Genomic DNA, 24,957 nt, shown 5'->3' with positions numbered 1-24,957 from the left:
TTTACTTAAAGGGACATGAAACCCACATTTTTTCTTTCATGATTTAGAAAGAGAATGCAATTCTAAACATCTTTCTAATTTACTTCTATTATCTAATTTGTTTTATTCTCTTGATATTCTTTGCTGAAAAGCATATCTAGATATGCTCATTAGCTGCTGATTGGGTTGCTGCACATAGAACCTTGTGTGATTGGCTCACCATGTGCATTGTTTTTTCTTCAACTAAGGATATCTAAAAAATGAAGCAAAATAGATAATATTAGTAAATAGGTAATGTTGTTTAAATTTGTATTCTCTATCTGAATCATGAAAGAAAGATTTGGGTTTTAGTGACCCTTTAAATGGTGCAGGCCCCATGTATAAATAGAAATAAATAAATCTGTTGTACAGATTTCTGTAGATTTGTAGATTCTCACAGAACCCCTAAAATAGGACCAGTTCTGTGAGGTATTTGTCATTGTTATAACAATTATCTGACAGCTGACAAGCATAAAACAACTTATATGGAAGAGAAGGACAAAGGGGTCTCCCACCCCTATACATATTGGGCTAGAATACAAGTGAGATTTAATTAATTGCGCGCGATCCGCAAACGGGCCAAATTTGTCAGTTTGCAGCCGCACGATAATAACCATTACAAACAAGATCATATCTCTGGTAATTTTATAAATGTCCCACAAAATCAATTGTGATATACCTTTTTTATTTAAAATTAAGATAGTAGCAGCTTTATTTTTAATGAAATAACTGAAAAAAGCAGTTTTGGGGGTCTAAAGAAAGCAGAAGTGGGGTGTTAGAAAAAAAAACAATACAGAAAACTGTGTGTTCCTTGTAAATATATATGTACATGCTTATATACATATTATTTATGTGTTAATGTGTGTATATACATAGAAATTTATGTGGTAATATGGTTTATATACATATATATTTATGGTGTTAATATGTTTATATACATATATATTTATGTGTTAATAGTTTATATACATATATATTTATGTGTTAATATGCTTATATACATATATATTTATGTGTTAATGTGTGTATATACACATATTAACACATAAATATCTATGTATATAGTTATGTGCAAATATATTTACACTTTGCTGCCATCACTGCGCGACGTGTCTCACGGCATAAGAACAAGGCTCACATTTGGATTCAAGCTCTCGTGAGTGCAATGCTTCCTAGCAATGCAAACGTAATATCGCGTTTGCATTGCAATATGTAGCGCTCCACTTGTAATCTGGCCCTTAGTTAGTTCATTAATCTGATTAAAACTGTCATTCTAAAGGTGGGAAAGGCATTTTTTTTCAAGCAGGAAAGGTTTCAATGTTACATTTGTTCTTGTCATTTGATTGATTTATATGTCAGCCAATAATTTTGTAAGCTTTCCTTGACAATCCTGACTGCATTTAAAGTAATAATACATAGAAGGGAAAAAAATGTGCTGCTGTTGGCTTACAGCACTGTTTAGATTTAAAGCAACATCAAACCCAAAATGTTATTTTCATGATTCAGATAGAGCATGCGATTCTAACAACTTTCCAATTTACTTCTATTATCAATTATATAATAGAAATAAATTGGAAAGTTCCTTAAAATTGTATGCTCTATATAAATCATGAAATAAAACTTTGGGGTTTCATGTCCCTGCTGTTAAATTGCTCCAGTGCTGCTTTTGAAGACATCCATTGTAGGAAATAAGGAGTGGACGGATTTCCATTAACAAACTAATAATAAAGTAAAAATTTGGCTGAACAGTACGTCCCCAGAAATATATATTTTTTTACCGTTACCAATGATTAATCAGAGACTTTTTTTTTATCGGTGCACACGTCTACTAAAAAATAGCAATGTGTATCCAGATCCTTCTTGAGGATCTGAATGCGGAAGTGTCGTTCGGATCTTTTCGTAGTCAGATTGATTCTAGTAAAAGATTCCCACACTAAGATCTGTGCAAATCCAGATCATAGTGTAAGAATCTTTCACACTCAATGCACAACGATACTTACACACCCAGACATACTCCCACACAAAGACACACACAAGAAATAACTGTAGGCATGTGCAGTATGTTCAAAATGCACAATATCATCTTTTTGGCTGTGGCTGTTTCCCACCAAACCTGGACATTTGCATGTCTGGGCCTAACTCAGCTTCAAACCTGGTCACACAAATGGAAAACTAAACTGTCCAGGTCATTCCCGGACAGGTGGCAGCTCTAGTGAAGAACAAAGGTAATTCAACTCTTTATTAGCGCACTTTGCCTTTGCACATCTTTGGGTTAGCGCTCGAGTGAAAGCCAGAACAGAGTTTTTTTGTAGTGCGCCCTATAGAAGTCTATAAGGTAAGGGAGTTAGCATAACCACGCTATCCAACCTCCAGATGTTAGTTCACCTGAGGTTTCTCTCGAGCACAACCATTTTACTTTCAACCTGTAATATTGATTTAAAGGGACAGTAAAGTCAAAATTAAACTTTCATGATTCAGATAGGGCATGCAATTTTAAACAACTTTCCAATTGACTTTTATCATTACATTTGCTTTGTTCCCTTGATGGTATTTTTGAAAAACTAAACCTAGGTAGGCTCAAACTGATTTTTAAACCGCTAAAAAACGCCTCTTAGCTCAGAGCATTTTGAAAGTTTTTCACAGTTAGACAGTACTAGTTCATGTGTGTCATATAGATAACTCTTATTTAGGAGTCTACACTGATTGGCTAAACTGCCTGTCTGTCAAAAGCACTGAGATAAGGGGCAGTCTGTAGAGGCTTAGATACAAGGTAATCACAGAGGTAAAACATATATTAATAAAACTGTGTTGGTTATGCAAAACTGGGGAATGGGTAATAAAGGCAGTATCTATCTTTTTAAACAATACAAATTCTGGTGTAGACTGTCCCTTTAACTTGAGTATTGCAAGTTAATATTTTTTGTGCTCCACTTGTTATATAGGCCCTAAAGTTTAATGTCCCTTTGAAATATCAAATGTTCCCGGATCATTTAATTCTCACAAAAGTAAATTTTGTTAAAAAAAAAAATAATAATAGGGAATTATTGTACGATAGATGTCTTTATATCATAGCAGCCCAAATATCCAGTTCTCCAATGTAAATAAAAAAGGTGGTCTTACACTTTTCATTAGTTTATTAAGCATGTGCATTTGTACCAAATCTCAGAAATGTGAGTAATATATACAGTTAAGTTCATTAATAGTAACTCATTTCCTATGTAGTTTTAGCAAAAACGATAATCTTATTTTATGTTGAAGTATTATCTTTGTCAGGTATGCATATAGTGTAATGAGGGCCTTTCCCTTCCTAAAACCATTAGTGACCGTCCCTCCACATATTTAAAAGAAATGTGGACACCTTTATTTTTTATATGATGGCAGTTTGTTACTGCATTAGATATGCAAATCAACCAACACTATGAAACATTTTTTTGTTTTTTGTCAGGTCTGCAGCACATGAGCATTTCTTTACAGTCCCATTATGTTTTAGAAATAAATCAAAGGCTCTATATTCTAACAAAATGCAGGATTTTATTTTCCTATATTGTCCCATTAAACAGAAATGTGTGACACATTTTGAAATACTGTCTTGAAATGTAGCAAAATAATATGTTTTATGGTCCCCAATGTCAGAGAATATATGTTTGAAAATAAAAAAAAATTAAATAAAAGAACCCAAAATTATTAAGTTGTATTATTAACAAATTGCTGGGGAGGAGGTGTTTTAAAATAATTTTGTGTTTGATTTTACTTCCTGTGTTACAAACTGGACTGGTGAAGACTCCAAACACAGATGCTGTTTATATTGTTGTTCAAAGCATCACACAGTGGTGCTTGCCCTGAGCTCTTAGTGATGTGCAGACCACAATCCAAGGTAATCAAACACTGCCTATTAATGATTCATTAGCTTGGGTAAGATGTGGCATTAAATGTTGCTGCTTATTTCTTCTGAATGAAAAGCTACAAGGTTGAACAAACAAAAAATTGCGTTACTGCAAATATTTTGTACTTATTTGTAATCATTTTTGTTTCTCTTTCAGGGTCATGCTGGTATCTGAGACCAGTAAATTTACTAGGACAAATCCCAGTGTAAGCTGCTCACTAGTTTGTCAATGTTGCTAATTACTGGGAGATTCCAAACCTTACACCCTTCCCCCCTATGGACCTTCCTAAAGAATGTGGGAGGAGGAAAAGGGACAGGCTTTATCTCTCTGCTCACACACGATGAAAAGACAGTATAAGAGTGTGTTATATACACAGTGTTGGATTCCAAAATGACACTAGTCTTGTATTCTGCAATGCTTTACCTTAAATTTATTTTTTAATTATTTTTAGGTTTCGTTGCTTTTTTTTTTTTTGGTCTTTTTGTCTTTTAATAATGGGTTCTGAAAATGTCACTTCTGGGCTTCTTCATGGGACTGATAGCAATTGAAGACTTTATAAGAAACCCTCCAAGTGGAGTTTATGTTGAAAACCAACCTAAGAAAAGCAGAGTAGGTAGCCTCTCGGACAAAGTCTGCATCTTTATGGACGACTTTGCCACTGCCTCTGGTAGAAAAGTAGTGTTTTCAAACTCATTTGGTCGGTGAGTACATCCTGGGTTCGATAACACATAACAAAAGCTCTGAGACTGTAGTAAAAAATGTTTAATTGTGTGTAGTAAAATGACTTTGCAACATACTTTTATTATGTATTTTGTTTCCTTTTCCTGTAATTTAATTCTGAAAATGATGGGCTTTCCCATTCCTGATTAGAAGTGTAAGTGCAGACTCCACGCTAAACACTTCCATATTCAAAACAATTATTGGTAGCACAATCTAACAATGCATTTATAGCTGTCCTTAATTGGCCTCTGCAGCAAAGATTAGATATAGGACCTTGGCTACTCCACAGTGGCGTCTGTTGCTTTATGTTGTTTTATGTATCTGTATTTATTTATTTTTTTACCAGTAATTATTGTTATTATGTATCCCTACTCATGTAGTACACAATTTGTTTGTGCTTTACAAATACATTCTGATAATATTAATAATAACCAGACAGTTTATTTTAGGAATTTGTATCTCAAGTCAGCTGTTTGGGAAATAATTCGATTTCATAAAAAAGTTTTAATTTTACTGTTAATAGTAATTTATGCCATGTGTACAATTAATACTTTCAGATAATTTTAGTGTTTAGATCTCCAAAAACATCATTGCAATCATAAATCATCATGTTTAATCTGTTTAAAAGTGTGATTTGAATTGTATATTAACCACATAAATTACAGGTTTACTACATTTGAACTGAGCATGTACAAAACCTTTCATATTGAAAAAAAAAAAAATGCCCACAAAACAGAACAAAAAAGTGCGACTTCATGTGTCCATTGTGTTGAATTTGAAAAGTTCAAAAATTATTTGAAAACTGTTGGAAGAGTGTTTTCTTATTGATTTGGAATACTGGTGTTAAACTTTCACAAAGCATAAATGGGTTAAACATTTGAAAATACCATGAAAAGCCTTGCAATGCACTTACACACGGGCCCTATTGTGGAGCTTCTATGCATTTCTGCTCTTGGGCAGTAGGTGGCTGGTGAGCCTAAGAGTGATATCCTTATGTAGTTGCCAATAAGGAGCCGCAACACAATTTCTCAGTAAAACTTTATTTATTAATTTTCTTGGGCTCAATCATGGTTAATAAGGAACACTACTGCAATAATAAAATGATAAACTGATTAGAGCATTTTATTTATGTATTACAAATTTGTCTCTTAAATATAAAAGAGGGTGAGTTTTTAGTATTACCTCAATAAAAACTTAAAAGCACATAGGGCACCATGGCCTATAGCATGTTCCGGTAAATACTTATGTACCTGCTATGAATTGGCTTTGAACATTCCTGCAGCCTGTACATGAGCAATTGACAGAAACGTGCAACGGACAATGCTGGAGGCAGCTAACAGAATGCGATAGGGCCTGATGATTAAAGACTTGCTGGCATGGAGTCTTTCACTGCATAGTGGAATAAAAAGCTCTCAAGCTAAAATTTGCCGTTCTAAAATTATATTAGGGACCTCGTAGTACTGACAAGACTTCTTACATGGGCCTCTAGTCAAAAAGACATGCTGTGTATTTTTAAGCAGATCCGCTTTAGGACCAGATTACGAGTTGAGCGCTATTGTTGGCGCACAAGCAATATCGGGTTTTCACATTCGTTTGCACGCAAGTTAAATTGTGCTTGTATTACAAGTTTTAAGCTAATGCAAACGCGTGAGCACAATCAATATTTACTCTAGAATGATTACCGCGACCTCAGAGCTCTGGTTGACTGTTTTGCAAAAGTAAAAAGTGTCACAAAACACATCAAAAATACAATACAAAGTACACTTACACTCATAATAACACAATCTAATAAAAACATTATTAAAAAAAATTGCACACAAAAGTTATAAAGGCGCAAAGATATGAGATCTCAGGTGTTAGAAAAAAAAAGGCAGGCAAAGGGCTTTAACAGTGAGATTTATACATATACACGTTTAAAGATGTATATGTATATATATATCTATATATATATCTATATATATATCTATATATGTGTACATATGTATTTATATATGTATTTACAGACATATACACATATAAACACATAAATACATATGCACACACATAAGACACATATATATAAGTGCATTGGAGCCCTTTAAGTAGAGGAAAACATGTAAAAGCATATTTATGCAATATTCATATTTAATAAAGTGTTAAACTGTGTATGTACTGTAAATATTTCACATTCCAATGTTCTGCATATAGCAAAATATGTTCTATGTAGTTTTAAAAAGATATTCCTATATATATCTGTATTTGCAGTATCTATACCCATCTATAATAATGTGTGTATATGTATATGTATATATATATATATATATATATATATATATATATATATATTTATTTATTTATTTATATAATAGGTATAGATATATATTGTACCAAAATATCCTCCGATACATATATAAAAATATGTATTTATGAATAAATAGAACGTATTCTTGTATGTGAAGAAAATTGGAATGTGAAATATTCATATTGTTATGTCAGGTTAGTGCACTTGAGAATATGTGATCGTGTTAGCGAGAGAGTTGGGTGTTAGTTTTTTTTCCCACTTTTTTTCTCCATTGACTTCTGTGGGAGAAAAGGTTATCATGCGCACAATATTCTAAGTTTAGCTTTTTGTGCACCTCGGGTTAGCGTGCGAGCGATAGCTTTTTACTTTCAACTCATAATACAAGTGCAACCCGAAGCACGCAAAAAAGTTTGTTTCTAGCGCAGTTAACACTTAAGTAGGGGTGTTAAATAGCGCTCCACTTGTAATCTGGCCCATTGGTGCCATATTTTGATGCGCATTCTAAAATAAATGCAGGCAAAAAGTCCTGCCAATATTCATTTGAATGGCAGTGAGTGTTTAGATATCGCTTGAAAAAAACAAGTGGGTTTCAAGTAGAACTTACAAAAATTAAGCAGAAAAATTGGGGTGTTTTTATTTGATGGAATTTTTTTCATGATTTTTATTTTAAAAGAATATGAATCCCCCAAAAAATATTCTTTCAAGATTTAGATATTTGTTGAAGGAGCAACAATGCCCTACTGGGAGCTTACTGAACACAATGGGTGAGACAATAACAAGAGGCTTATATGTGCAGCCACCAATCAGCAGCTTGCTCACAGTAAAGCACTGCTGCTCATGGGTATATATTTTTAACAAAGGATTACAAAGAGAACAAATCAAATTAGGTGATCAAAGTAAATTGGAAAGTTGTTTCAAATTGCATGTTCCATCAGAGGCATAAAAGAAAATTTGAGGTTTTATGTCCCTGCCTTTAATCTTTTTTTTATTATTATTAATTTTTATTATTTTGTTTGTAACCTAAGGGGTCCTGTGTGTGCCCAGAGACATAAAAAATATGAAATCTTTGACTGGATCAAAAATAAAATCATGTATTATGTATATATAAGTACTTTCTGCACTGCTGTATGGCTCTATTTCCTCCATTTCTTACAATGGTGCTAGCCAGCAAGTATGTGGCAAAGATTTGCAATGACAATACAAATGTGTTTGCTTACTCACTTGCTTTTTGAAGAGCATCCCAAGCCAATATGGCTGCCTGAAGTGTGAAACATTGAAGCCACACACACATTTGCCACATTTCACATATCAGCCAAAGAGCTGCTTATATCACCTGGACTGTTTGACATTAAAAGTGATGGTAAATTCTAGCATTTTTGAAACGCTAGGATTTACCATTGGAACAAATAAAGGGGACTTTCATTCATGAATTATTATTATTATTCTTTATTTATAAAGCGCCAACAGATTCCGCAGCGCTGCCCATGGGTACAAGGATAACAGTACAGTGGAGAAACAATACGATAAGACACAAAATTTTACAGACAAATACAGGGGGAGTTGAGGGCCCTGTTCCCGTGGGAACTTACAATCTAAATGGGTAGGAGGATTGGAAACAGGAGGTGGGGACTGCAGAGGTGAGAATGATATTAGTGAGGAGATAGAGGGCAACTGTTATTTAGTTGGTTAGTTTGTTAATAAGTCGAGTGATAAGCTTCCCTGAACAGAAAGGTCTTTAGGGAACGTTTAAAGGAGGAGAGGTTAGGGGCAAGTCTGACATCTCGAGGAAGTGCGTTCCAGAGGGTTGGTGCCGCACGAGAGAAGTCCTGTAGTCTAGAATGAGAGGAGGTGATGGTAGAGGATGCAAGAAGCAGGTCGTTGTTGGATCTTAGGGGACGGGCAGGAGTATATTTGTTGATGAGTGAGGACAGGTAGGGTGGGGCAGCATTGGTGAGGGCTTTGTAGGTCAGGGTGAGAATTTTGAATTTAACTCTGTTGTGAATGGGGAGCCAGTGAAGGGACTCACAGAGAGGCGCAGCAGAAACAGAGCGTCGAGAGAGGTGGATTAGTCTGGCGGATGCATTTAGGACGGATTGGAGGGGAGAGAGGCGGGAGAGAGGGAGGCCAGTTAGTAAGTTGTTACAGTAGTCAAGTCGGGAAATTACCAGGGAGTGGATGAGCTGTTTGGTAGTTTCAGCACTCAGAAACGAGCGAATTTTGGAGATATTGCGTAGGTGGTTGCGGCAGGATGAAGAGAGCAGTTGGATGTGGGGAATGAAGGACAGATTTGAGTCAAGCGTGACTCCGAGGCAGCGGACTTGGGGTGATGGGGAGATAGTGGTGCCGCCAACAGTGATAGAGAAATTAGAGACGGGAGTGGAGCTAGAGGGGGGAATTAGAAGTAGTTCGGTCTTGGACATATTTATTTTTAGGTGGTGAGAGGCCATCCAGGAAGAAATGCCAGATAAGCAGTCGCTGATGTGAGAGTTGACAGAAGGAGAGAGTGCAGGGGTGGAAAGGTAGATCTGGGTATCATCAGCATAGAGGTGATAGCTGAAGCCATAGCTGTTGACAAGTTTACCCAGTGAAGAAGTGTAAATAGAGAAGAGTAGAGGACCCAGGACAGAGCCTTGAGGTACTCCAACAGACAGGGGCAATAGAGAGGAGGAGTCACCAGCAAAAGAGACTGAGAAGGATCTGTTAGAGAGATAAGAGTGAATCCAGGAGAGGGCAGTGTCACAGAGACCAAGAGAACTGAGAGACTGTAGGAGAAGGGGATGGTCAACAGTGTCAAAGGCAGCAGATAGGTCAAGTAAGATGAGTATAGAGTAGTAGCCTTTGTTTTTAGCAGAAAGGAGATCGTTAGTAACCTTGGTGAGAGCAGTTTCAGTTGAGTGTTGGGGACGGAAGCCAGATTGCAGGGGGTCGAGCAATGAGTTGGACGACAGGAAGTGGGTTAGGCGATTGAAAACTAGTTTTTCGAGGAGTTTTGAAGCTAGTGGGAGCAGTGATATGGGGCGGTAGTTTGCAGGGGAGTTAGGGTCGAGGGAGGGTTTTTTGAGGATGGGGGTGACCTTCGCATGTTTGAAGGAGGCAGGGAATGAGCCGGTAGAAAGGGATAGGTTAAATATGTGAGTAAGAGCCAGAGTGAGGGTGGTAGACAGAGGAGGAATTAGATGTGAAGGAATAGGGTCAAGTGGGCAGGTAGTGAGGTGTGAGGAAGACAAAAGGGAAGCCACTTCACTCTCAGTGGTTGGGAGGAGGGTGCAGAGAGTGGCAGAGGGGGTGACTGGGAGCGGAGTTGGGAGATTGCAGGTTTGTGTTGGAATGTTTCCTCGGATTGCAAGTGTTTTATTGAGAAAATAGTCAGCGAGGTCTTGAGCACTGAATGCAGATGAGGGGGGTGGTGCAGGTTGGTAGAGGAGAGAGTTGAAAATAGAGAAGAGTCTTTTAGGGTTTGAGGAGTGAGTGGATATAAGAGAGGAGAAGTAGGTTTGCTTAGCTAAGCGAAGGGCAGAGGTGTAGGAGTAGAGAATGAACTTATAGTGCATGAAATCATGTTCAGAGCGGGATTTCCTCCAGGCACGCTCAGCAGCGCGGGAGCATTTTTGTAGGTGACGCGTTTGTTGGGAGTTCCAGGGTTGGAGCTGACGACGTGGGGCTTTGTGAGGTTGGGGTGGAGCGAGAGTGTCAAGTGCAGCAGAGAGAGTATTGTTATAGTGGGTTATAGCAAGGTCAGGGCAGGATATCGTGGAAGTGTGGGGGAGGCGTAGTTGAATAAGATTGGAGAGTTGGGGAGCGTCCACAGTGTGCAGATTTCTGCTGGTGCGGGGGCGAGAGGGGGAAGTAAGTTTAGTATCTATATTAGGATTAAAGGTGAGCAGATGGTGGTCTGAGATGGGAAATGGGTGACATGCAACATTAGAGAGAGAGCAGAGATAGGAGAATACCAGATCAATTGAGTGTCCTTCGCGGTGGGTAGGGAATAGGGTGGATTGTGACAGGTTGAAGGAGTTAGTGAGTGAGAGAAGTTTAGAGGCAGCAGGGGCAGATGGGTTGTCAATGGGGATGTTGAAGTCCCCTAGAATTAGAGCAGGTGTATTTGTGGAGAGAAAGGAAGGAAGCCAGGCAGCAAAGTTGTCAAGGAATTGGGAAGTTGGTCCAGGGGGGCGATAGATAACTGCCACTCTGAGAGAGAGAGGGGAGAACAGGCGAATGCAGTGCACTTCAAAGGAAGAAAAGGAGAGAGATGGAAATGGGGATAGGTACTGATAGGAGCAGGAGGGGGAGAGTAAGATGCCAACACCGCCACCGTGTCTCTCACCTGGCCTAGGTGTGTGGCTAAAGTGAAGACCACCATGTGTGAGAGCAGCAATGGAAGCAGTGTCAGAGGAAGATAGCCATGTTTCAGTAATAGCTAAGAGGTTGAAAGCGTTGGAAACAAACAGGTCGTGAACAGTTGTAAGCTTGTTACAGACGGAGCGAGCATTCCAGAGGGCACAAGAAAAGGGAGGGGTTAGGCGCTGTGTGTTAATTGAGATGAGATTGTTGGTATTGCGTGACCTAGGATTTTTGCAGTGGGAGATGGAGCGAGAGTGTAAAAGTGTGGCGATTGTTGCAGGGCCAGGGTTAGGAGAGACATCACCAGCAGCAAGCAGTAGTAGCAGTGAGAGAGACAGAAGGTGAGAGTGAGATTTGTAGGAGCGGGAATGGTTAGACACAGGAGAGTTAGAGGGGGAAGAGTTTCTAAGGAAACAAAGTAGTTCATGAGAGGACAGCATAGGGGATGAGAGAAGGGAGGGGGAGATATGGATAGTGTGGGGATTGTTGTTATAGGGACATGCAGTGAATTTTAGGAGAAGGGAAGACAGAGAGAGCATAAAAGGCATAGAAAGCATTGTGTAGAAGTATAGATATTAAGTTTACCTGTTAGTTGGTCTGCAGTTTCAACCTCCAGTGTGCTAACTCTTGCTACTTGTAACATAGAGCTACTTAGAACAGAGAGCCATCGGCCCAAAATGAGCCTTAAGCCTTCTCCATATGTAGGAATGAGAAGTGATGAAATGATTCTAGGCAGCTGTTACAGGCAGTTTTAGCTAGCAGGAATTACACACTTGCAAATTAGAGAGGGGGTGGGGTTAAAGGATGAATAAGTTTAAATAATATAAGATAAAATGATTACAGGTAGACAAAATGGAGACAGAGAAAATGGTTACCAGAGGAGACTAGCACAGTTTAAAGGGGCGTTTAAAAGCAGTCAGTTAGGCAGAAGCAGGAAGACATACCAGAGGAGACTAGCACAGTTTAAAGGGGCGTTTAAAAGCAGTCAGTTAGGCAGAAGCAGGAAGACATACCAGAGGAGACTAGCACAGTTTAAAGGGGCATTTAAAAGCAGTCAGTTAGGCAGAAGCAGGAAGACATACCTGTAGAGAGATGAGATGAAATAGGATTAGAATCATGGATATTGGTCCAGTGTGCTAACTCTTGCTACTTGTAACATAGAGCTACTTAGAACAGAGAGCCATCGGCCCAAAATGAGCCTTAAGCCTTCTCCATATGTAGGAATGAGAAGTGATGAAATGAATTATAAAATACTTCATGCTAAAAGCTCCGTTATTTGTTCCAAGCGATCACCGCACTGAGCTGCTAAGGCAGCCCACCGGCAGAACGCTATCTTCGCTATTTGGCTGAGAGGTGACGTTTCCACCTCTTAGCCAATAGCTGTGTGGAAAAACCTGGCTTGACGCTGCATATTGCAATAACAATGCATTAATGCAATAACACTTGCCTTGAATTTCAATTTAGCAGTTGATTTTTTTCTGTCAAATTATTTGTTTCCCTATTTGCCTCAGTCATCAGCCAATTACAGATTAGTATATGAATATACTGTGAACTTGTGCACATGCTCAATAGCAGCTGGTGCCTCAGAAAGTTTGTATATAAAATTTGATTATGAAAGTTAATTGGAAAGTCTCTTAAAACTGCTTGCTCTATCTGAATCATGAAAGTTTAAAGGGACATGAGACCCAATCTTTTTCTTTCATGATTCAGATGGAGCATGTGATTTTAAGCAACTTTTCAATTCACTTCTATTATCCAATTTGTTTTGTTCTCAGGAGCTGCTGATTGATGACTACACATATATGCCTCATTTTATTGGCTCACCCAGTGCATTACCTAGCTCCCAGTAATGCATTGCTGCTTCTTCAGCAAATGATACTAAGAGAACAAAGCAAATTTGATAATGGAAGTACATTGGAAAGTTGTTTTAAATTGAATCATGATTCATGAAAGAATATTTTGGGGTTTTATGTACATTTAATTTTTACTTTAGTGTCCCTTTAAGTTATATTATCTCATGATTTTTGCAGCAAAAGCCCCCTATTAAACAAGGGCAATAAACTGATTGCAGCTAGATTTAGATGGCATCTAGCAGTATTAAAAAGGAAAAGCTGTTACTCTGCCTTCCTGTAGAGACCACAGCCCCCATGTAAGGCTGTGACAGGAAGTAATAGACCCTTCACACATGAAGTTAAAAAACCCAAGAAATAAAAGGTAAAAATGATAAATAATAAAAATTGCAATGATAACCTACTGCTTAGTTATTTTTTATTACAACAATGAAACAGAATGTTTAATATCCATTACAAACAGCAATAGAAATCCTACTTTTAGGTCCCAGCTTACATTTTATACCAGAAATATATATATATTTAGCATCCTCTTGCATCAGAGCTGGACCTGTTGTTCTCTTCTGCTAGGTGCATCATATTTACAAAACATCATTTTTCTTTTTTATTACATTTCCCATATGTTAGAACAAAAATAAAATAAAAACAAGGAAAAGGTGTAAATAGTATAAATATATATAGACACCCACACAGCGTATACAATATATAACAAACAATTTGTGGAAAAAAAAGTCTTGATCATTTGAAACTTTCTTTACAGAATTGTCCAGGTGAAAACAATGATTGAATATTCAAAAGTGAGAAAAATATTAACTTCAAAACTGCTTTTAATCCTTGTGTCTGCTTGTGAGAAAAAAGCAGGTGAAAGACGAAGGAGAGCTGATAACCAAGCAAAAGGTAAGTTCTGAGATGTTGTAATGTTATTACACTATTGCTTGCATATAAATGTGTCTTTAATCCATTGGTATGCGTTAAACCCATAGCTAAAGTCAACTCCACAGCACCAATGCACTACCGGAATCTAGCTGAATACATCTCGTAAGCCAATGACGAGACGCATGTGCATAACACCTAATTCACAACAAAACTCCTATTAGTGCATTAGTGCTCCTGCGTGTACTAAGGTATGCTTTTTAACAAAGAATAACAATAGAACAAAGTCAATTTTGTGATAGAAGTAAACTAAACAGTTTTAAAAAGCTCTGTCTGAACCACAAATGTTCATAATTTTTACTTTCACATCCTTTTAGCTATAGGAATATGCTGATATGAATATGTGTATATAAATGTTTGCAGTTAAGTTCATATGCTTTACTGGGCATGGATATTCCATATTTATCACATTCAATAAATAAAGTGTACTTTGCAGATAATACAATTGCTTGTAGATAACATCTACATAATTCTTTCTTCATACTATTTGTACTGCTGCTGGCATGTAGCATTAGCACTAGCTACTACTTAAACTTTCATGATTCAGCTAGAGCACGTCATTTTAAACCAACTAGATGGTAATTGGTGGCAGCACATTGGCTTAACGTATGTGTGTAGTTAGCTCCCAGTAGAAGATTGCTGTTCCCGAGCCTACCTAGGCTTACTCTTCAGCAGAGGATACCAAGAGAATGAAGCACATTTGATAATAGAAGTAAATTGGGAATGTAAATTGGGAAAGTGAATTAAAACTGCATGCTTTATCTGAATCATGGACATGTAACTTTTACTTTAATGTCCCTTAAACTTTATTTAATTTTAAAGGGAAACCCAAGTTTTTTTTAATGATTCATATAGAGTGCAAATTTTAAACAATTTTACAATGTACTTTTGAAGATATCTGAACTAGAACAGCTGATAAGTAAACATGGTTATTTAACCTGCTCTCACCCAAGGTAATCCTGAAAACCTGGCCTGTTAGGGAGGCCTGAGGACAGGTTTGAAAGCCAGTGCTCTATCTAAATCATGAAAGAAAAATGTTGGGTTTCATGTCCCTTTAAGCTGCTGCAATCTGCTCATCTTCTGCCCTTAATGACATTCCAAATAGGAAATAACAGACAAATAAATTTACTATTAAAAGATAGGGCAGCTATAGGATGAAACAAAATCATTTTTTTTTCATGATGAAGGTTTTTTGTCTGTGCATGTGTGTTTGTTTCTTTAAAACAAGATGATTTGCACAAAACATTCATATTTTCATTTAGTACATAAGTACAGCACATAATATCACAAGGTAACATATCTTTGTACCTCAGCAATCTACTGCTCAGAGGGACATCTATAGTTTGTATATAAAAAACAGCAATTGAAACAGTGAAAGCATTTAAACCTATTTAACAGGACATATGATAAATCAGTATAATATGTATAAAACCAATTTTAATATGTTTTACATGTGTTTGTTTATACTTTTATTGTATCCCTAACACTTTACTTCAGGTCTCCAGTATAACTAACGTTTTTAGCGGTTATGTGTTTCGCTTGCGCACAACATATAAGATACAACTTGTCATTTGAGCGATTTTGCTTGGCAGGGCTATAAATTGAAAGTATAGGGAGCTCTAAAAAGATGCTGGCTGCACTAAACATTCCCAGGTAATTCTTTTTAACCCTTCACTTGTAATACCAAATTGTGCGCTATTCATAGCTTGGGCCCACAATATTGATATTGCACCCTGCACTACCGATAGTGCTCCACTTGTAAACTAGGCTCATATGTATAATGTGGCAATAAATATTGTTGCATACTTTACTGCCATATAGTTCTCAAGACGTATCCTCCTGAAGGACTATGTTTTAACAAAATACTCAAAGAAAAAAGTACATTTTAAAAAAGTAAATTGGAATGTAGTTTACACTTAGTTGTACACTCATATCTTAATTAATGAAAGTCTAATTTTGTCATGTCAAGTGTCAGTTGGTCACTGGCAGAGAGAAGCACAAACGTAATAGAGAACAGGGAGAAAACTCTAGAAATAAAAAACAAACAAACAATGTATTTACCAACAAACTAAAAACACACCTTCTTTTAGATGTAACAAATAAAATCAAACGCACCTTAATGTCCCTTTATTTGCTATTTAATTGTTAATATGTTTGCTAAATAAACAACATAATTAGGCCTGGCCCTATTATTAATGGTGTACACATGCTGAGCCAGATTTTCTAGAAGTCTAAAAAGCTTCCTGTCTGAGGCATAAGGAAATAAGACCTCCTCATACTCCCACTGCAATACCCCAGGGGCATTGCATACTTTTTTCCTTCTGAGTCCTTCCTCCTATTCACTTCCCATTTACCCGTCCAACCCCCCATCCGTGCACTCACCGTGCCTAACCCATTTATCTCTTAATGGGACAAATGTAAATGTACTTTTCAATGTACTTTCATCATTACTTATTATGGGCCAGAATACAAGTGCCGCGCAAATGTTTGGGCCTGGGTTTTTATGATCATTTGTGCGCAGGTTAAATTGCATTTATATTACAAGTTGAGCGCAATCACGATTTATGCAAGAATCATTACCACAATCTCAGGGCTGTGGTTAACTGTTTTGCGAAAATAAAAAGTTTCGCAAAACACATCAAAAATACATTACAATGTAAAGTTACACTCATTACAACACCATCTAAAAAATATATTCACCAAAAAAATGTTGCACACAAAAGTTATAAGGGTTTAAAGATATGAGATCTCAGGTGTTACAAAAAAAAAGGTAGGCAAAGGACTTTACCATAGAGATACATACATATACTTGTCTAAAGATGTATATGTATGATGTATATAGATGTCTATATACAGGGAGTGCAGAATTATTAGGCAAGTTGTATTTTTGAGGATTAATTTTATTATTGAACAACAACCATGTTCTCAATGAACCCAAAAAACTCATTAATATCAAAGCTGAATAGTTTTGGAAGTAGTTTTTAGTTTGTTTTTAGTTATAGCTATTTTAGGGGGATATCTGTGTGTGCAGGTGACTATTACTGTGCATAATTATTAGGCAACTTAACAAAAAACAAATATATACCCATTTCAATTATTTATTTTTACCAGTGAAACCAATATAACATCTCAACATTCACAAATATACATTTCTGACATTCAAAAACAAAACAAAAACAAATCAGTGACCAATATAGCCACATTTCTTTGCAAGGACACTCAAAAGCCTGCCATCCATGGATTCTGTCAGTGTTTTGATCTGTTCACCATCAACATTGCGTGCAGCAGCAACCACAGCCTCCCAGACACTGTTCAGAGATGTGTACTGTTTTCCCCCCTTGTAAATCTCACATTTGATGATGGACCACAGGTTCTCAATGGGGTTCAGATCAGGTGAACAAGGAGGCCATGTCATTAGATTTTCTTCTTTTATACCCTTTCTTGCCAGCCACGCTGTGGAGTACTTGGACGCGTGTGATGGAGCATTGTCCTGCATGAAAATCATGTTTTTCTTGAAGGATGCAGACTTCTTCCTGTACCACTGCTTGAAGAAGGTGTCTTCCAGAAACTGGCAGTAGGACTGGGAGTTGAGCTTGACTCCATCCTCAACCCGAAAAGGCCCCACAAGCTCATCTTTGATGATACCAGCCCAAACCAGTACTCCACCTCCACCTTGCTGGCGTCTGAGTCGGACTCGAGCTCTCTGCCCTTTACCAATCCAGCCACGGGCCCATCCATCTGGCCCATCAAGACTCACTCTCATTTCATCAGTCCATAAAACCTTAGAAAAATCAGTCTTGAGATATTTCTTGGCCCAGTCTTGACGTTTCAGCTTGTGTGTCTTGTTCAGTGGTGGTCTTCTTTCAGCCTTTCTTACCTTGGCCATGTCTCTGAGTATTGCACACCTTGTGTTTTTGGGCACTCCAGTGATGTTGCAGCTCTGAAATATGGCCAAACTCGTGGCAAGTGGCATCTTGGCAGCTGCACGCTTGACTTTTCTCAGTTCATGGGCAGTTATTTTGCGCCTTGGTTTTTCCACACGCTTCTTGCGACCCTGTTGACTATTTTGAATGAAACGCTTGATTGTTCGATGATCACGCTTCAGAAGCTTTGCAATTTTAAGAGTGCTGCATCCCTCTGCAAGATATCTCACTATTTTTGACTTTTCTGAGCCTGTCAAGTCCTTCTTTTGACCCATTTTGCCAAAGGAAAGGAAGTTGCCTAATAATTATGCACACCTGATATAGGGTGTTGATGTCATTAGACCACACCCCTTCTCATTACAGAGATGCACATCACCTAATATGCTTAATTGGTAGTAGGCTTTCGAGCCTATACAGCTTGGAGTAAGACAACATGCATAAAGAGGATGATGTGGTCAAAATACTCATTTGCCTAATAATTCTGCACTCCCTGTATGTGTACATATGTATTGATGCATTTATATGTGTATATATGTATTTACAGACATATATACACATATAAATACATATATACAAATGTTTCCATATATAGAAGTGCATTGGAGCCCTTTGCAATTAAAGGGACACTCAGGTAAAATTAAATTTTCTTGATTCAGATAGAGCAGCAATTTTAAACAACTTTCCAATTTACCTCCATTAATAAAATGTGCACATTCTTTTATATTTACACTTTTTGAATCACCAGCTCCTACTGAGCATGTGCAAGAATTCACAGACTATACGTATATGCATCTGTGATTGGCTGATTGCTATCACATGGTACAAGGGGAGTGGAAATATAGATAACTTTGAAATTTGTTATAAAAAAATCTACTACTCATTTGAAATACAGAGTAAATGCTATTGCATTATCTTGTTATCTTGCATTTGTTGATTATGCAAAACTACTGTGTTTACTGGTCCTTTAAGTAGATGAAAACATGAAAAAGCATATTTATGCAGTATTCATTTTTAATAAAGTGTTATTCTGTTTATTTACTTAAATATTTTGCATTCCAATGTTCTGCACATAGCAGAATATTATTATTATTGGTTATTATAGTGTGCCAACAGATTCCGCAGCGCTAATATGTTGTAATTATTTATAAATAGATATTCCTATATATACAGTATATCTGTATATATCTATACCTATATAATAGGTATAAATATATATTGTAACAAAAACCCATCATATATATATATATATATATATATATATATATAAATAAAAAAAAATTATGAATAAATAGAACATTATTCTGCTATGTGCAGAACATTGGATTGTGAAATATTCATAATTTTATGTTGGGTTACCGTACCTGACAATATGCATTCCAGTTAGAGCGGGATTTACCCGCCACTTTTTTTTTCTCCATTGACTTCTATGGGGGAAGGGCGTGACAGTCTAATTGCGTTAGAAGTAAGCTGTGCACGTCGGGTTAACGCAAGTGCGATAACATTTTAAAGCAAAAAGAACTTTAAGAACGGGCAGCACTCGAGAAGCATGAAATTATTCTTTATTCAAACAAAACGGGAGCGTGAAAAACGAAAGCGTGACACAGGTAATCACAGTAATTAGCAGCAGTTTTGGTTTGGCAATAACATTTTACTTCCAACTCATAATACCAGTGCAACCTGGCGTGCGCAAAAAGTTTACTTCTAGCACAATTAACGCTATAGCTGAAGTGCAAAATACTGCTCCACTTGTAATCTAGCCCTTAGTCTAGAATTTACCACTGCCGCTAGAGAGGGTGGAAAGTATCTTGCAGGATTTTGAATCCTGCAACACACTACGACGACTATTGCTTGAAGAGTGCTGACGCTCATTTAAAGGGGCAGTGTACTGAAAAATTGGTTGGGATAGAGACAAAATATAATAATATATACGTGAATTACATTACCTGCAAATTTATACATTAACCTTTTCTTTTAAGTTTCCGAATATTTTCTTCTTTGGCTGTATCTATATCTATTGCTGTTTTGGTAGAATGCAGAAGTGATACAGGGATTATCTGCTGGAGCAGGCCTAGATCAAATAAGCTGCTGTGAAATACAATGCCTTTGTTTCTGATGCTAAAAACTGATAAGTGTGTGTGTGTGTGTGTGGGGGGGGGGGGGGTGGATCAGACACTCCAGACAGCATAGATATGTAGGTAATTTTGATTATTTTGGAAAGTTATTTTAAAATACTTGCCAGCAATTTTTAAACAATTTTTATGCAAACTATTTTTACTTAATTAGCCCTTTTAGGATATGCACAGATATCAACATGTTTTATGGCACTTTAATATATTCTCAATGACTTGTTATACCAGTCATACAACAATGTATGAGAAAGTGTTTCTTTATGTTTCTTTTTGTAAATTAAATAGCTGGATTTGCTTTTTAAACCACAACCCATCAAAATAGGCTAGCTTGCAGAGAGATCAGACATCCATATCTTATCACTCAATTGCTTCCCTTTCCTATCTTGGACTCCATATAATACTTACAAATAACAACTGAAAATGTATATCTTCTACTCCCCACTGGATGTGTAAATTCTTCTGCCTGATATGTTTACACAACTTTTCTATAGCCTAAACTTAAAGGGACATTAAACACTAAATAAATCATTGCTTGAATGATGCCTTTGGAGGAAAGATTAGCTTGAGAATAATTTGTACATGTATTTTAAAAAATATATATTAGTTGGTTAAATCTTGAAAAAAATAAGGGTAAAGTTATTGTCCATAAAGCAGTGGGCGCTGCCATATTGTAACTTAGGTTACATTTTCTGATGAGGCCAATTAGTAATAGTTATAAATGGCTTACTAGAGTGTGCAACCAATGACTGTATGGAATATAGCTGTGTCTACACTTCTCTGTTTAACATGAATTGGAAAGCCCATAATATTCAGAATTATATTACAGGAAAGGAGAACAAAATAAATAATTAAAGTATGTTGCAAAGTTGTTTTACTACATGTAATTAAACAATTTATATTAATATCTTGAGGTGTTTAATGTCGGACCAGTCAACACAGTAGATTTGCATAATCAACAAATGCATGATAAAAAGACAACGCAATAGCACTTAGTCTGAACTTCAAATGAATAGTAGATTTTTTTCTGACAATTTTAAAAGTTATATCAATTTCCACTTCCCCTGTACCATGTGACAGCCAATCACAAATGCATACACGTACCATGTGACAGCCATCAGCCAATCACAAATGCATATACGATTATTCTGTGAATTCTTGCACATGCTCAGTAGGAGCTGGTGACTCAAAAAGTTTAAATATAAAAAGACTGTGCACTTTTTTTTAATGGAAGTAAATTGGAAAGTTGTTTAAAATTGCTGCTCTATCTGAATAATGAAAGTTTAATTTTGACTTGAGTGGCCCTTAAACTATATAATCTTTCAGTATACGTAGGGATACCACAGGCAAAATCAGCTATTTCAATGCAAAAGGAAAATGGCGCTTTTTGTAAACAATTTAATACACTTCAACAGGTAAAATGGGTCATTGTGAACAAATTAAAGGAGAGAACATTTTTGAGTAAACTGTCCCTTTATTATTATCTGTCTATAAAAGGCCCCAGCAAATTAGATAAGATAAATAATACTCCAGGGACTTTTCAAAAGGTATGTTACAAAACTTTTACTAGCAAAATTTACTTAAAGGGATGTTAAGCAGTTCATTCATGCTAGACACAATAATGTATTCAAAGCAAAGAATATCCTTAGGTTAATATGTAGATATATTTTTTACATTTATATTAATTTAAATATAGAATATATAAGTGTAAAGGTTTAGTTTCTATAAAGTAATGAATGCTGCCATGTTTGAACTGGTTTTCTATTTGTCTATGTGCAGACAAGGCTTTTAGATATTTAATCCTATGTTTTGTTTGTGCAGTCTTTTTATTTCTGTTTTATATCTGTTTCTGATTGTCCTTAACAGGAAAGACAGATAAGGAAAACACATGATTAAACATTTTATATTACAATTTCATACTGTTTAAAATTCCTTTAAATGCTATTAAAATGTTTGGTATACATATATCTTCAAAAGCAGTGTATACTACATTTACATAAAACTTGCTTTAAAGGGATAGGAAAGTCAAAAATAACTTTGCATGAGTCAGATGGAGCATGTAATCTAAACACACTTTTAAATGTACTTCTCTTAACAAATGTACTTTGTTCTCTTTGTATCCCTTGTTGAAAAATAATATGCACATATCCTACACTAATGGAAGCTAGCTGCTGATTGGTGCCTACACTCATTTGTCTCTTGTGATTGGCTATCTGAATGTGTTCAGCTAGCTGCCGGTAGTGCAATACTGCTCCTTCATAAAGGATAACAAGAGAATGAACCAAATGTGATAATAAAAGTAAATAGGAAAGTTGTTTAAAATTGTATGTTCTATCTACATCATGAAAGAAAATGTTTGGGTTTTCTGTCTATTTAATCCCTTAAGGACCAACGATGTACAGGGTATATACTACAAAAAAATGTCCTTAACGACCAAGGACGTACCCTGTACGTTGTTGGTGTTTGAAAGCGGTGGAAGCGATCCTGATCGCTTAAAGCCGCTTTCATGTTATTGCAGTGATGCCTCGATATTGAGGCATCCTGCAATAACATTTTTTAGCCATCCGATGCAGAGAGAGCCACTCTGTGGCCCTCTGGCCCTCTCTGCATCGGACATTGATAGCCATAATCATTGGTGGGTGGGAGCCGATGTGGGAGGCGGGTGGGCGGCCATCGATGCAAGGAGGTCATTGCAGAGGGCCGGGATCACGTGCAGGGACGCGTGCATGGGGGGACTCACGGGGGGGACGCGTGCGTGCACGGGGCGGGTGGGAATCTACACTAAGGGACAATGTGTTTGTAGCTAAGGATAAGGTGGGATAGAGGAGGGAGGGGTTATCTAAGTGATCGGGGAGGCGGTGGGTGGTTGGCTATTGAGGGGGTCAGCTACACTACAGAAAAACAAAACAAAACAAAAAACATTATTTGTGAAAAACAGGGTACTGGCAGACACCTGCCAGTACCCAAGATGGCACACTATAAGGTAGAGGGGGAGGGTTAGAGAGCTGTTTGGGGGAGATCAGGGAGGTTGGGTGCTAAGGGGGGATCCTACACAGCAGAATAGATATTTCTTTAATGTAATTGGCAAGAGCCCATGAGCTAGTGACGTATGGGATATACAATCCTACCACGAGGGGCAAAGTTTCCCAAACCTCAAAATGCCTTTAAATACACCCCTCACAACACCCACAATTCAGTTTTACAGACTTTGCCTCCTATGGAGGTGGTGAATTAAGTTTGTGCTTGATTTTTATGATTTCTTCTATGATAAGCGCTTCTAAGCATTCTGAAGCCCAATTCCTCTCAGAGTATAGTGTTTGTCAGAGGGATGTGAAGAGAGTTTTGCCTATTTGATTTTATGGTTTTCCTCGCAGGAAATCTTTTTTAAAGGGTTCTCTGTTATCAGTCGTAGGGATTCATCTCCTACCTCCCTTTACAGATCGACGATATACTCTTATATACCATTACCTCTGCTGATAGCTTTCAGTAATTGGTTTGGCTATCTGCTATATGTGGATGGGTGTCTTTCGGTAAGTATGTATCATTATTTAAGACACTCTCAGCTATGGTTTGGCGCTTTATGTATTAATATAAAGTTTTAAATATATGTATTTTATTTATATTTGCCATGAGTCAGGTCTATGTTTATTTCCCTTTGCAGTTCAGCAGTTTTGTTTTGGGAATCATGTTTTAGGAAGTTTGTCTTACCTGGGGTATAGTCTTTTTTTCAATTTGGCTTGTTTTTTCTTTGGTAAACCTGCAGGAAAATTAGGCTTGTGAGGGCGCAAAATGCTGTTATTTATTGCGTCATTCTTGGCGCGAGAAATGTTTTGGGAGCGAATGTGCGACTGTCATGTTCATCATTTCCTGCGTCTTAGTTGATGCTAGGTTGTTTGGAGCGAAATTGTATGTGTTATGACGTGAGTTGCGTCATTTCCAGATGTTTGTTGGTGCCAAAAAAATTCTCAACTTCCTTTTGCGTTGTGCTTCATACTTGGCGCCAAGAATTTTAGTTTTATTTTACCACACTTCCTATATGCTCCTTTCCCTCTTTATGCTCAGAGGGCTATGCTATTTGCTTTTTTTGACAATTTTAGCATTTGCATTTTTCCCATTCCTGAAACTGCTATATTTGGAAATAAGATATTTCTTTTTAATGTTATTTTTTCTTTTTTACATTTTACAAGATGTCTCAATCTGATCCTGTCTCAGAAGCTGCTGTAGGAACCATGCTGCCTAAACACAGTTCTACCAAAACTAAGTGTATCTGCTGTAAGATAGTGGAGATTATATCTCCAGCTGTAGTATGTAACAGTTGTCATGATAAGCTTTTGCATGCAGAAAAGGTTTTTATTAGTGCTAGTACAGTATCTGTTGTTCCTTCAACATCTAAAGTACATGATATCCCTGTCGATATGAAAAATTATATTGCTGAGGCGATACAGAAGGCAATGGCTGCTTTACCACATTCAAATAAACGTAAAAGGTCTTTTAAAACTTCTCATAATACTGATGAATTTTGTAATGACCGGCAACATACTGATATATCCTCCTCTAATGAGGATCTCTACTCAGAAGATCCTACTTCAGACATTGACACTGATAAATCATCTTATCTTTGTAAGATTGAGTATATTCGTTCTTTGTTAAAAGAAGTGTTAATAACTTTGGATATTGAGGAGTCTGATCCTCTTGATACTAAATCCTGTAAACGTTTAAATTATGTCTATAAACCTTCTGTGATTACTCCTGAGGTTTTTCCTGTTCCTGATGCTATTTCTGATGTGATTGCAAAGGAATGGTCTAAGCCTGGTTCTTCTTTTGTTCCTTCTTCAAGGTTTAAAAAGTTGTATCCTTTGCTAGTGGCTAAATTAGAGTTTT

General features: G+C 36.9%; 1 protein-coding gene across 1 annotated transcript in view; it reads left to right on the top strand.

The window, feature by feature from the left end:
• Positions 1-4,430: 4,430 nt before the first annotated feature.
• LOC128654511 (mesenteric estrogen-dependent adipogenesis protein-like) overlaps positions 4,431-24,957 on the top strand; it is a 73,348-nt gene continuing 52,821 nt past the window's right edge. The window contains exons 1-2 of the mRNA XM_053708470.1: positions 4,431-4,603; positions 13,855-13,991. Of these exons, the coding sequence (XP_053564445.1) occupies positions 4,431-4,603; positions 13,855-13,991 (310 nt within the window). The remainder of the gene's footprint in view (positions 4,604-13,854; positions 13,992-24,957) is intronic.

This window comes from Bombina bombina, chromosome 3 (assembly GCF_027579735.1).
Source record: "Bombina bombina isolate aBomBom1 chromosome 3, aBomBom1.pri, whole genome shotgun sequence".
Classification (NCBI taxonomy): Eukaryota; Metazoa; Chordata; class Amphibia; order Anura; family Bombinatoridae; genus Bombina; species Bombina bombina.
The sequence above is the reverse complement of the archived record's forward strand: the minus strand, read 5'-3'. Positions and strand labels throughout refer to the sequence as shown.